At 39.7% G+C, this 14,200-nt stretch overlaps 1 protein-coding gene across 2 annotated transcripts in view; it reads left to right on the top strand.

Annotated features, from left to right (window-relative positions):
- The window catches only part of ZNF454 (zinc finger protein 454), a 95,263-nt gene extending 83,205 nt beyond the window's left edge, over positions 1 to 12,058 (top strand). For both annotated transcript variants that reach the window (XM_038551777.1, XM_038551778.1), the window contains exon 5: positions 7,471 to 12,058. In XM_038551777.1, coding sequence (XP_038407705.1) covers positions 7,471 to 8,750 — 1,280 coding nt within the window. In that variant the 3' untranslated portion in view covers positions 8,751 to 12,058. The remainder of the gene's footprint in view (positions 1 to 7,470) is intronic.
- The last annotated feature ends 2,142 nt before the right edge of the window (positions 12,059 to 14,200 follow it).

Here is a 14,200-nt window from a genome sequence, read left to right as displayed (position 1 = left end):
CTTCAGTCTGAAATCAACATGGAGGGGATCCCTGGGTGGCGCAGCGGTTTGGCACCTGCCTTTGGCCCAGGGCGCGATCCTGGAGACCCAGGATCAAATCCCACGTCGGGCTCCCGGTGCATGGAGCCTACTTCTCCCCCTGCCTATGTCTGCCTCTCTCTCTCTCTCTCTCTCTCTGTGACTATCATAAATAAATTTTTTAAAAAATTGAAATCAACATGGAAAATATATTGTTCATTGTTTTTTATATGGATATCCAGATGACCCAGGATGGTTTACTGAAAAGACTGTCTTTCTCCCCCAGTATTGCACTATCTCCTTTGCCATACATGTGGCGACTACATGTGCATGAATCTGATTCTGGATTCTATAATCTCTTGCATTGGTCTATTGGTATATAGGTCTGTTTCTAGACTCTATTCTGTCTCATTCTTTTTGTCTAATACAGTACTGTTTCAATTACTCTAACATAATGATGTAAGTCCTCCAGCTTTGTTTTTTTCTTTGCTTTTAGAATTTTTGAATTGACTTTGCAGTTTCCACAAAATTCCTGCTGGGATTTTAATAAGAATTGGTCTGAGTCTGTAGCTTAAGTGGGGAGAATTGGTAATATTCCATTCTGTGAACATGTTCTATTCCTATATTTATTTAGGTTTTCTTTATGATTTCTCTTAAATTTTTTGTTGTTTTACATATATAGTTCTTACACATCTTTCATTGTATTTATTTCTGAGTATTTTTTGCTTTTGATTACAATTATAAATGTCTTTTGAAAGTTTTGTTTTCCAATTATTTGTTACTGGTATACAGATAGACTGTTGGTTTTTATATATTGATCTTATGTCCAGCAGCTTTACTAAATTTCCTTATGAATGCCAACCATATTGTAGAATATTTTGTTGTTTTATACAAATATAATCGTATTATCTGAGAATAATATTTTTATTCTTTCTTTACCTTGTACTGATTAAGACTCCAGTACAACAATAAATATGAATTGTAATAATGGGGTGCCTGGCTGCTTCAGTCAAAGAATATGTGTCTCTTGATCTCAGGGTCATGTATTTGAGCCCCACATTAGGTGTAGAGATTACTTACATAAATTTTTAAAAAATGAAAACAAATTGTGATAACAGACTTTTTCTCATTGCAGTCTCAGGGGAATGTTTTCAATATTTTACAATTAACTGTGATGTTTTGTGTAGGTTTTTTGTAGGTACTCTAGCAGATTAAGGACGTTATGTTCTACTCCTACTTTATGAGTTTTTATCATGACTGGGTATTGAATTGGATCATGTGCCTTTTCAGCATCTATTGAAAGAATGATGTTATTTTTCCCCTGTATTTTGTTAATGTAGTGAATGACATTGAGTGATTGAAATGTGAAAATAATGTTGAATTTCAACTTATTTTTGATCCATTATCCTTTTTTATTCACTTTTTTATATTCCTTTTGCTGAATATTTCTTTTAGGAATTTTACATCTGTGTTTATGAGAAAGAATGGCCTGTGATTTTTTTTTTTTTTTAATTATCCTCATCAGATTTCTGGCAGGTTATACTAACTTCATAAAACCAATTAAAAATGTTTATTCTCTTCTGTTCTCTGAAAGAGTTTGTGTAATATTGGTGTTATTTTTTTTCCTAAATGTTTAGACAGATTTACTAGTGAAGCCATCTCTGGCTGGCAATTTCATTGTGAGAAGGTTTTATTTTTATTTTTTTAAGATTTATATATTTATTTATTTGAGAGAGTATGTGCATAAGTGCAGGTGTAGGGAGTAAGAGGGGGAGAGAGAGAGAAAATCCTCAAGCAGACTCCCCACTGAGCAAAGAGCCCGATGTAGGGCTCGATCCCATGACCCGAAGATCATGACCTGAGCCAAAATCAAGTCTGCTACTTACCCTACTGAGCCTCTAGGTGCCCCTATGAGAAGGTTTTATTATTATTATTTTTTATTTTTTCCTATGAGAAGGTTTTAAATTGAAGATTCAGTTTATTTACTAGCTGTAGGACCATTCAAAAAAGATTTTTTTTTACCTTTCTAGGAATTTGAGCCATTTGTCTAAATGGCTAAATTTATTAGCATAGAGTTTCCTCATTACATTATTGTTTTATAAGTCTCTGGAATCAATCCTGATGTCATCTTTATCATTATTGATATTAGTGATATATGCCTTCTTTCTGTTCTTGATTAGTCTGGCTAGAAGTCTGTCAATTTTTATTGAGTTATTATAATAAGAAAGGTTCTTTCTTTCCTTTGTGTTTCATTTACTATTTTTCTAATTTCTTAAGATACACATTTCCTTCTACAAATGGCTGTACCTGCATCCTATCAGTTTCATTTCATATTTTTATCATTTAAATTATTTCTAATTTTGTGATTTCTTTCATCTATCAGTTATTTAGAAATGTGTTGTTTAATTTAGAAATATCTGTGGATTTTTTCAGTATCTTTTTGGTATTTTGGTGTTCATTTCCAGCTTAATTCCACTGAGTTCAGAGAACATATTCTGAATGCTCGGAGTCATGTGAAATGTATCATTTACAGCTCAATATGACATCAGTTTAGGTAAATGTTTTGTATGCACTAATAATATGTACTTTGTCATTGTTGAGTATGCAGTTTTCAAGCCTATTTATTGAGTCAGATTTGTTTATCAGATTGTTAAGATCATCCCTGTTCTTTAAGATTTCATTTCTGAGTTACTGAGTTATCTTACTAGGATTGTTAAGATTTCTCTGTTTTTGCTCTTCATTTTCTCAGCTTCTACTTCATACATTGTGAAGTTATGTACAAATGTAGATTTGTTATATGTTCCTGGAGAAATATCCCTTCTGTCAATACGAAATATCTGAAAGTCTATTTTTCTTAGATTGTAAAGTTTGTCTGATACATACACCAGCTTTCTTGTGGTTAGTGCTTGAATGATAAATCCTTTTCTATGTTTCTATGTCTGTATTTTGATATTTCTCTTCTAATAAACATTTAGTTGGATTTTTAAAAATCTAGTCTTACAATCTTAGTTTTTTTTTAAAGATTTTATTTATTTATTCATGAGAGGCACAGAGAGAGAGGCAGAGACACAGGCAGAGGGAGAAGCAGGCTCCCCACCGAGCAAGGGGCCTGATGTGGGACTTAATCCCGGGACCCCGGGATCATGCCCTGAGCCAAAGACAGATGTTCAACCGCTGAGCCACCCAGGCACTCCCAATCTTAGTTTTTAATCAGATATTTAAACCAGTTACTAATATATAGTAACTAGATCGGATGTCTGTTATCTTAGTATTTATTTTCTGTTTTACTCACCTACTTTAAATTATCTTTTGTCTTCCATTTTTCCTTCTCTTGCTTTATTTTCATCCTTTATTGCTTGTTAATATATCTTCTGTAACTATTAGACTTTATTGCTAGTACCTTAAAATATTAACTCCATTTTCTTCTACCTTTCATGTTATGTTTTCTATGTATTTCCTTACATAAATATTTCAACCTCCCAAGACCTAATTATTGTGTGCAATAATACTTAAATGTATTCACATATTCTCTTTTCCTTTTGTTTTTCATTCCTTCTTACATTTCCATGTTTCCACCTGGGGTTTTCTTATGCCTAGACCATTCTTATCATTGTTTTTTTCTTTTTAAATATAGGTCTGTTGGTGACACAGTTTCTATTTGTATAGAACTGCCAATTTCGTATTCACTTTTTAAGGATATTTTCTTTCTGTTGAATTCTATTTGGCAATTATGTTCTTTTCAACACTTTCAATGTTATTTTGTTGTCCTCTGGTTTCCATTGTTTTTGTTGAAAAGACAGCTGTCAGTCTTTAAAAGTAATGCATTTTTTTTCCTCTCAAGCAGCTGTCAAGATAAACTTAGGTTTTCAGTAGTTTTGTGCTTAGGTGGATTTTCTTTGTATTTCTCCTGCTTGAAATCTCTAGTGCTTCTCAAATTCATTTTTCAGCCTTTATTTTTTTTCAAATAGCATTTTTGTCTTATTTGTTTCCTTCCTCCATCCCGGAACTCATCACATATATGTTCAGTCTTTTCATCATGTCTTCTATGTCTCCTTTTTAATTTTTTTCAGCAAGTCTTACCAGATGTTTTCTGCTTATGTGTTTTTCCAGGGCACTATTGCTGCCTTCTGCCATGTCCAATATACTATTAAATCTATCTGTTCAGTTCTTAATTTCAATTAGTATATTCTTTATATATTCTTCATTGTATTCTTTCTAGAATTTTCACTTGATTCATTGGTTCCAATAATCTGTTGAAATTCTCATTTTTATTTGTTTTATTGAACATATTAATCACACTTATCTTAAAATCCATGTCTGATAACTTTGGTATCTGAGTTCTGTGGGTCTTTGTCTATTTTCCGTTTTTCCTCTTAACTTAATTTCTTAGTACTCTTGGTACATTTTTATTAAATCCCTGATACTGTATTTAAAGAAGTGAAGAAGCTCTGGGTGATGTTATATGCCTCCAGAGAAGATTTGCCTTTTCTTCTGGCGGATAGCTAGAATGCAAGGGAACCACCTTAATCTAGCCAAAGAAATGTTAGCGGGAGATAGGGTTATGGTGTTTATAAAGCTTTGCCTATCTCTTGTTTGTCCATGCTAGTAGGTTGTAGCCCTCCAGGAATGCCTACTGAGAGCTTTACATGTGTACTAAGATGACTACCTCCTTCTTTGGAAGATCCTGATCTCAGTTTTTAGCTCCATATTTTCTTAAGACTAGAAAATTTTGAAATTGTGCTTAGCTTTGGTCTCTTGCCCTGTGAAGTTTTAGAATTCAGCAAATTCTATAAGGAAAAAAAAAAGTAAGTATTGGGATTGCCTTTCTGTATTTCCCTTCTCTTTCAAATATTAGATTATCAGGTTGGCTTCAAGTGACATCTGATGCCTTTAGACAGAATTTTTGTTTATCAATTAAGATTTTCCAGTTGTTTTCTGCAGGAATGTCAGCCAGAGCCTACTTTATCAGGTCCAGAAGTGACAGTCAGCCTTAAGGTGTTAAGATTTGGCAATCCTGGTGTTTAACTGACCATTCTTTGTTTTGAGCAACATTATTTGAGTTCACCAGGATTTTACCCTTAAAATGCACCTGTTTAACTTTCTTTTCCAGATAAGTAAAGAGGTTTGTTAGTTTAGTTTTATTGATTATAGCTCTTTGTAGTTTTTCTGGAGTGTATAGGGGGAAAAAAGTTATGAGGGAGGCTTGTTCTTGATAGGATTTTCCAGTAATCTTTGCCCTTCACGTGGAAGATCAACTTTCTTTTCCAGATAAGTAAAGAGGTTTGTTAGTTTAATTTTATTGATTATAGCTCTTTGTAGTTTTTCTGGAGTGTATAGGGGGGAAAAAGTTATGAGGGAGGCTTGTTCTTGATAGGATTTTCCAGTAATCTTTGCCCTTCATGTGGAAGATCAATGAGGGAAATCTTTATATTCTGGTATCTAGCTCTTATTTCATTTCTTAATACAAGGCCTTAAATAGACTTAATGTAAAAGGCAGGCATTCACAAATATGTAAGAAAAACTAGTATACAGTCTAGAACTCTGCTTGTTAATACTGACATACTTCATTCTGTTGTGCTATGTGCAGATATGCATTTTTTACAAACTGAAGATTTGTGGCAACCTTGCATCAAGCAAGTCTGTTGGTGCCGTTTTTCTGACAGTGTTGGCTCACTTTGTGTCTCTGTGTCACATTTTGGTAATTCTGGCAATAAAGTTGAAAACCTCTGGAAAGGATTCACTATTCTAGATGCCATTAAGAACATTCATAATTTATGGTCAGAGATCAAAATACCAATTTTAATAGGAGTTTGGAAGTTGATTCCAACCCCATTGATGACTTGGAGAGGGGTTCAAGACTTCAGTGGAGGAAATCACTGCAGATGTGGTAGAAAGAGCAAGAGAACTAGCATTAGAAGTGGACCCTTAAGACATGACCAAATTGCTGCAAGCTTATGAGACAACTGGAACAAATGAGCTGCTTCTTAAGATGAGCAAAGACTGTGGTTTCTTGAGATGGAATCTACTCCTGGTGAGGATGCTGTGAAGGTTGTTGACATAACAACACAGGATTTAGAATATGACATAAAGTTAGTTGATAAAGCTGTGTCAGAGTTTGAGAGATTGACTCTAATTTTGAATGAAGTTCTACTGTGGGTAAAATCCTGTCAAACAGAATCACATGCTACAGAGAAATCATGCATGAAAGGGAAATGTCTATCAATACAGTAAACTTCATTGTTATCTTATTTGAAGAAATTGTCACAGTCACCCCAACCTTCAGCAGCCATCATTCAGCAGCCATCAACACTGAGGCAAGACCCTCCACCAGCCAAAAGGTTTCACTGAAAGCTTAGAGGCTGGTTAGCATCTTTTAGCAATAAAGTACTTTTTAATTGTGGTATATACACTGTTTTTCTAGACATAATGCTATGCTACTTAATAGTACAGTGTAGTATAAACATTACTTTTACATGCTCTGGGAAATCCAAAAAATAATTTGACTCACTTTGTTGCAATATTCACTTTATTGCAGCAGTCTGGAACTAAACCTGCAGTATCTCTGAGGTATGCCTGTACTATGAAACCAAATGAGACAATTGTTGAGAAAGTACAGAATGTGTCTATGGGAAGAGAAAGCATTCTGTCAGGTAACACACGGGACCATGGCTCTTAGCCCAGTTGCAGAGTCCCATGTCTGGCGACTGGTATACAGCCCGGGGCCAGGGCCTCACCCTCTAAGATATATTGGGTATATCCAGGCAGATTGGCTGCTATGTTTCTCATTTTCCGCCTTCACATATACATCCTTGAGGTGTGTTTTCCTCATATAGATGTTACATTATTCATAGAGGTTTAAAGACTTTACTTCCTTACCAGTAGTAGGAGGTCCTCATTTTATTAGTAGATATGAGTGTTTTATGCATCCTTCATAGTGGCTTTTTTACTACCCATCTGAATGCTAAAATGAGTCTATAAAACATAAAAATGTTGCTTTTAGTAGTTATGGGAGTTGAATTACTTTTCTACCAAGTGCTAACCACTAGTTTCCCTGGTTTCTTGAGGACACATCTAGGTTATTTTAAAGACCATACCACTAAAATAGACAAGGTACCTTTTTTCTAATCTATTAGTATAGTAGGGTCTGTGTAGGCTTTGGAGGCTTAGAAAGTCCGGCAACTTCTCTGTAATCACAAAGAAAATATTGTACTCAGGATCCCAACCTAGGCCTGTGGCTTCTTTACTCAAGCTCCCAAGCTATCCTGCTGCATACATTTTACATTAAGTCAACCCCTTCCTGCCACATCCTCTGTTCACCTCTCTTCCCTTTCCTTTCTGATCATCACTTCAGGAAGCCTTCAAAACCGTAGCCTCTTTGGTAGCATTATACACAGGCTCATCTTCTTACCCCAACTAGATAAAACAGATATGTTTATGTTTGTTGTCTTTCAGACTGGATGACAACACCTGTGAGTAAGAAATCTACTCCCAAGGTGGATATTCCTGACCAAGACGATAGTCACTGGAAATGTGATGGCCTATTGAAATGGCAGTATGGAGGCCAGGTGGCACTTGCTCACCAGAAAACCCCCTCTGTCTTCAGCGCCCAGGCAGGAGATGAACCTGGGAAGCACTACACTGTGGGCTCATCTTTTGTTCAGAGTCAGAGATTTCAATATAGCAAAAAAGCCTTCGAGTGTAGTGAGTGTGGAAAAGTCTTCACTAAGAGTTCAACCCTTAATAAACATCAGAAAGTCCATACTGAAAAACTTAATGCAAATCGGAAAACTGTTATTAAAGAGAAACGATATGAATGTAGAGAGTGTGGGAAAGCCTTTCATCAGAGTACACACCTCATCCATCACCAAAGAATTCACACTGGCGAGAAACCGTATGAATGTAAGGAATGTGGCAAGGCCTTCTCCGTGAGTTCCTCACTTACTTACCACCAGAAAATTCACACCGGAGAGAAACCTTTTGAATGCAACTTATGTGGAAAAGCTTTTATCCGAAACATACACCTTGCCCACCATCATAGAATACACACTGGAGAGAAGCCTTTTAAATGTAACATATGTGACAAAGCCTTTGTGTGCAGGGCACATCTTACCAAACACCAGAATATTCATAGTGGAGAGAAGCCCTATAAATGTAATGAATGTGGGAAAGCCTTTAATCAGAGCACAAGTTTTCTTCAGCATCAAAGAATTCACACTGGAGAGAAGCCCTTTGAATGTAACGAATGTGGGAAGGCCTTCAGGGTGAACTCTTCTCTTACTGAACATCAGAGAATTCATACTGGAGAGAAACCTTATAAGTGTAGTGAATGTGGGAAAGCTTTCAGGGATAATTCATCCTTTGCTCGACATCGGAAAATTCACACTGGAGAGAAACCGTACAGATGTGGTTTGTGTGAGAAAGCCTTTAGGGACCAATCAGCCCTAGCCCAACATCAGAGAATTCATACTGGGGAGAAACCTTATACATGTAATATATGTGAGAAAGCCTTCAGTGACCATTCAGCCCTCACTCAACATAAGAGAATCCACACTAGAGAAAAACCTTATAAATGTAAAATCTGTGGCAAAGCCTTTATTCGAAGCACACACCTTACCCAACATCAGAGGATTCACACAGGAGAGAAGCCCTATAAATGTAATAAATGTGGGAAAGCTTTCAACCAGACTGCAAACCTCATTCAGCATCAGAGACATCACATTGGAGAAAAGTGATAGGATTATAGTTTATATGGCAGAGCTTTGAGACTAAGTATGTTCATTATTGAATGTAAGAGTGTTCGTTCCAGAAAATAGCCATGAAAGCTTACCTGAAGATGGTCTTTTTATTTACTGAAAATCAACCTTCATGGTATTATGGGTTTGAGAATTTAAGAATGGCATGCATTCCTCCTAGTTCAGAACTGCCTCAATTTAATAGCAGTAATATTTATTTAGCCTAAATTATCAAGTATCATGACCAAAATGAAGCTTCATTAGCAAGATAGAAATAAGTTGATCAAATTTGCATTTTGACTCTTAAGAGAGATTGTAAAATTGTAAAAGATCAGATCAAGAAGCAAAGGAAGAAAAAAAGTAAGAAATTGGTCTATAAGCATTTCATTCACTTCTCTTATATAAGAGGGTTTCTACTTTTAATGGAACCCTTTGTTCTCGCCCCACCCACTTTCCCAGCATAAGGAAAGTGCAGTCACGCATGCATTGGCCCCAGAGTTAAATTATGTTTCCCACCTTCTGTTTCAAACCATCTTGTCAGATCTCCCCGACTTACATGTCCACTGGCTGCTTACCTGTATTCTGGGACAGCTCATTTGAATAGTGGGTCTCTTGATTTAGCACCTCCTAACCGGTGACCTCGTGTCACTTATTATCACCCCATTTTCCATTGGGGAATGTGGTGACCTAGCTTCGTACACAGTCCGTGATTCTGGATGTAGCACCCAGACCCAACTTTCAGAACTCTAGACCCCCCCCCCCCCCCCGGGAGGCAGAGGTCAATCAAGCTTCTTGAATTACACAATTCCTCTGGGCCTCACCTCAACTCTGAAACTGGGATGGTACCTTCAGGTAGGGGCTTAGTTTGTGTAGACATTACCTCCAGTTATTCTGCAGTACTTCCCCACACACAGTGGTCAGGCCTGATCAGCTTCAGACGTGACAGTGCAACCACCTAGTGGTGTTCTAGGCCACCTCCACTTCTGTGACTTGCCATTTCCTAATGTGCAACTGACACAAGAAGTTAGAGCCCCAAAGCCAGTTCTCAGAAACCCTGGCCCATTCTGTTTCCCTTGGGTGACTGTCCTCTGTGCCTATTGCACTAGAGTATATATTTGTTACCCCCCACCCCCGGAATATGAACCACTGTATCCTAGTCCCTGCCCTTTTGTGTCCAATTTCCTGAAAGTATCAACTGTGTTCACAGATAAACAGCTTTGAATTTCTGCTTTTGCATTTAAAAGTAGGGATTTCCCCTCGTCCTTCTGTGTTACCCCACTATTTAAAGACTGCCATTTTGAGAGTGGTGAGCTATCTGTGGGGTCATTCCATGGGTCAGGAGGTGGTCAAAAGCATTATGATGTTCTCTGGCAGGGCACTGTCCATGCTCAAAAGTTTTAGTAATACTCTGTTCCTGCAGGTATAGTTCCTTTTCCATCTTGGGTCCTTCATTGCTCTCAGTAGAAATCAGAGATAAAACAACGTGTGTGCCTTCACATACACCACCTCTTCTAGCACTGTCCCCTTCCCCACCACAAAGAATGGGGAGCCTGCTGTACTGCAAACCGGAACATACCACATCATGAAAATGGCAGAGCAAGTTCAGCCGTTGCTCTGGGAAATGGAGTGGCAGGTCCTTGGTCCGTGGAGGTGTCCAAGTTGGGCAGCCCACTGGCCCCCCAGATACTGCACCTCGACTTCAAGTTACAGAAGAGGACAGTCTATCCTGGTGGCATCAGTGGACTCCAGGTTGAACACAGAGTTGGAAGCTTCCAGAAGCTCTGAACCCTAAGTTCTCTAAATTCGGCTTGCATCAAATAAAGGCCACCAATGTGGGCAGGCATCTCCTGTGAGGTGATCAGCAGTCATACTTTCTTCCCTATGAAGCTGCAGGTGGAGCAGCATTTTGGGGGGTGACTGGGAGCCCTTTGTAGGCTGGGCCAGCACATGCTCACCTACAGCCTCACAGGCCTAGCAGCCCCAGATGCCACAATATACTTCAAGATCTGCTCACTGCTACAGATCACTGCCTTCAGAACTAACCCTATGGCCTGGCTGGTCCTAATAATCACCCTTACCTTGAATCCCTGTGGAACCCTGCTTGACTGAGTTTATTGTTAACTAGTTTTTCTTGGGCACCTGCAGTTGAGCCATGGCCAAGACCTGCTGCCCTCTGAGAGTCTCCTTCATCCCAGTGATGGCCCCAGCAGCTGTTCCTGCATCAGGAGCAGTGCAGCTGAAAGGCCCTCAATCTGGGACTCCTCCCTGCCCTGTCAATGCACAGAGTTTCCAGCACCCTCATGACTACACCATATCAAGATAATGAATGAGCCAGTCTCCCCACCCCCTCATAGGGACCGAAGAGAGAGGAGCCAAAGGAGCAGACCTAGAACCCATCTCCCACATCAGAGCTCCCCTGGCCTCCTGTGGAATCAAACAGCCTGTGGGCAAACTCAGGGCAAGGGTTGGAGAAGAGGATTAGCACTTAGACTTTGCTAAATTCCTCACTGTGGACTCCTGTGCACACCCCTGAAACTGCCAGGTCTTGGGGAAAAATAATTGCTCCCAGTTTCTCTTTACACATTCCTCTAATGCTCTCGTATCAGGTTTTCCCGTCTCCAACTGATAGATTTGGCACCTGGGTTCTCCCTCGCCACCTGAGTTAGCCTAGCTCTGACAGCAGTGTCTACCCAAGACCATCCCTTCCTCCATATTCAGCAACAGCTTTTAGAATGGCACCTTGACCCCCAGCAGACTGGGGCTTCACAGTTACTGTGCCTGAGCCCCAGAGTTTCAGAACAAGACAGTCCGAAACTGCATGCATCTTTGGTTAAGAAAACAATTTAATTCCCTTAAACATAAATTTCCTCTAAGTGCATTGCCTCCAGCTGTCTTCTTTCCTACCCCCTCTGCACTTTGCCCTCCCCTTCCTTCTAGTCAGCAAGGCCATGTGGACCATAAAACCCTCCTGCCCTACTCTAGCCTACAGTGGGAGGGGTCCCAGCTTCTGGCCCCACCTCCACTTCTGCTAAATATATTTTTGGTGATATTTTTACTTTTAGTATTTTTATACCAGTTTGTGAAGGGAAAAGAAAATATACAAGGTTTGATTGTTTCCCATCACTCATGAACTTCTCTTGGTGTGCTAATGACCACTCTCTGCTTGGGCCAGGATTTGGTCAGTTGGGCATATTCCTCCTCACCCTGTCTACCACTCATCACTATTCTTAAAATATTGTTGCCATAGAATAATCCATTAGTGTGTCTTTCTGAAAATAAATGAGAAAAGTTCAGTGCCCTCAGAGGTACAGGCTGCATTTGTGTTACCTGGTTATCGTTAAGTCGTGGCCAAAAGTAGTGTTTCCAAGTGTTTTTGTCTTTATATGGCCCTAACTGCCTACAATGAGCATCCAAACCTACCTGGCTCCAGAAACCATAGTTCAGGCTGTGGAATATAAAGAGTTGTATCCCCAGTTGCTGGGGAAAGCAGTTAATATTTGAGGACATCCTTCAGGCCAGGTTCTGTTGTAAGCATGTATTAACTCAGTCCTCACAATTACATGAGACTGCCCCATCCCCACTTGAAAGTTGGACACAGAGGTTAAAAAACATTTCAGAAGTTGCACAGCTGGTAACATGCATGATTGGAGGACTTGACCCAAGCAGTGCAGCCCCAAGGCACACATGCCTACCTGCTGCACTCAGTTCTCTCCTTCGTGGACACATTCTAGTTCACCCTGCAGGACTGCTTGACTCCAGATGTTGGAGTGGGGCTGATCTGACTATTGATGGATGGGAGGCTATTGCAGCAAGTCTCCAGTTGCATGGTTTTCCATACTCACTTCTTCCACAAAAAGACATTTCCTCTGCCCTGGGTTGGCAAGGTATAAAGGGTCTGGGTGCTCCTCTAACCTGAGAGTATAAGAACTGTGGGTTCACAAACAACAGTCAGTCCTGGATAACTCGCGGGCACAGCCTGATAACCCATGGTGGGTCCTGGATGCAGGCCAAATGAGAGTAATTACTAGGAGCACGCTTCTGGAGGTATTCCAAAAGCAGAAAGCCAAAGCTAGCAGCTAGAGAACAATAGCCCTCGATAGTTTCTGCCAAGCATAGTACATACACAGAGGGTATGCACACATCTAGATACTGCTTTTATGGAACTTAAATATGGAAGGCAAGTATTGCAAAATGAAGCCATTAATTAGCAAAATAATTTTAGTTTGTGGGATGAGGACACAGGTGGGGTACCACAAAAGAGAGCTATAATGATCATGTGGTTGCATCAGGCTTTACTAGAATTAATCAACAATAATCACAAAGCACAGTTGACTGAGACAGGGAAAGAGATTTGGACACACAGGCAGGAACTAGCTGGGGCTGGTTAAGTGCCTTTATTATTTTTTTAAGATTTTGTTTGAGAGAGAGCACTGAGCAGGGAGCCTGATGTGGGGCTCCATTTCAGGACCCTGGGATTGCAACCTGAGCTGAAGGCAGGCGCTTAACAGACTGAGCCCCTGGTTAAGTGCCTTTAAAGAGGTGTGGGTGGGGATCCCTGGGTGGCGCAGCTGTTTGGCGCCTGCCTTTGGCCCAGGGCGCGATCCTGGAGACCCGGGATCGAATCCCACGTCGGGCTCTTGGTGCATGGAGCCTGCTTCTCCCTCTGCCTGTGTCTCTGCCTCTCTCTCTCTCTCTCTCTCTCTCTGTGACTATCATAAATAAATAAAAAATTAAAAAAAAATAAAGAGGTGTGCGTGGAGCCCAGAATCAGGGCTTACATTAGCAAGCCTGATGGTGTTCTATGAGAAAAGGCAGGACCATAACCCCACCAGCCATGGAGGTAAGCTTTGCTGGCACTCTAAACAAGCTATTGCTAGTCATCAGGTTTTGTGCTTCAAACTTCTAAGCTACACATGATTGCTATTGATATATAAATTTCACCAGAGCATAATAAATATTGGAAATTATCCAATTAGCTTGGTATTTCCCAATTGATTTCCCTCACAGTGAACAAGAAGTTCCAACATTGGAAAAGTTTAAATGCAGAAACTTAAAAACTTAACCATGTAAGATTCAATTGCTACTTTATTTTGGCAATATACTTCAACCAAGGTACATCATTGCTCACTGTTGCCTAATGTTATCATTTCTAGCCATTGTGATAGGGGGAAAATGGAGTTATAAATATTTGCAGGTGAGGATATACCAGATTCCTCTTAGTGCTTTGCCTCAGGTTCCTCACCAATGTTTCTGGTCCCCTCCAGGCCACTTCCCACCCCAGCCACCAGTGACTTTGTCCACTCCACAGATCCATCCATGGCACTCACTTCTGTAAACCCTTTCAGTGGCCTTCCTTGGCCAACCATGGGAAGCAAAGCCTTCAAAACCCTTCACAGCCAAACTGGTGTGAAGAAATATGAATAGAATTCATATTTTTATCAGGGAAATTC

The sequence above is a fragment of the Canis lupus genome, chromosome 11 (assembly GCF_011100685.1).
Source record: "Canis lupus familiaris isolate Mischka breed German Shepherd chromosome 11, alternate assembly UU_Cfam_GSD_1.0, whole genome shotgun sequence".
Lineage (NCBI taxonomy): Eukaryota > Metazoa > Chordata > Mammalia > Carnivora > Canidae > Canis > Canis lupus.
This window is presented reverse-complemented; position numbering and strand designations above follow the sequence as displayed.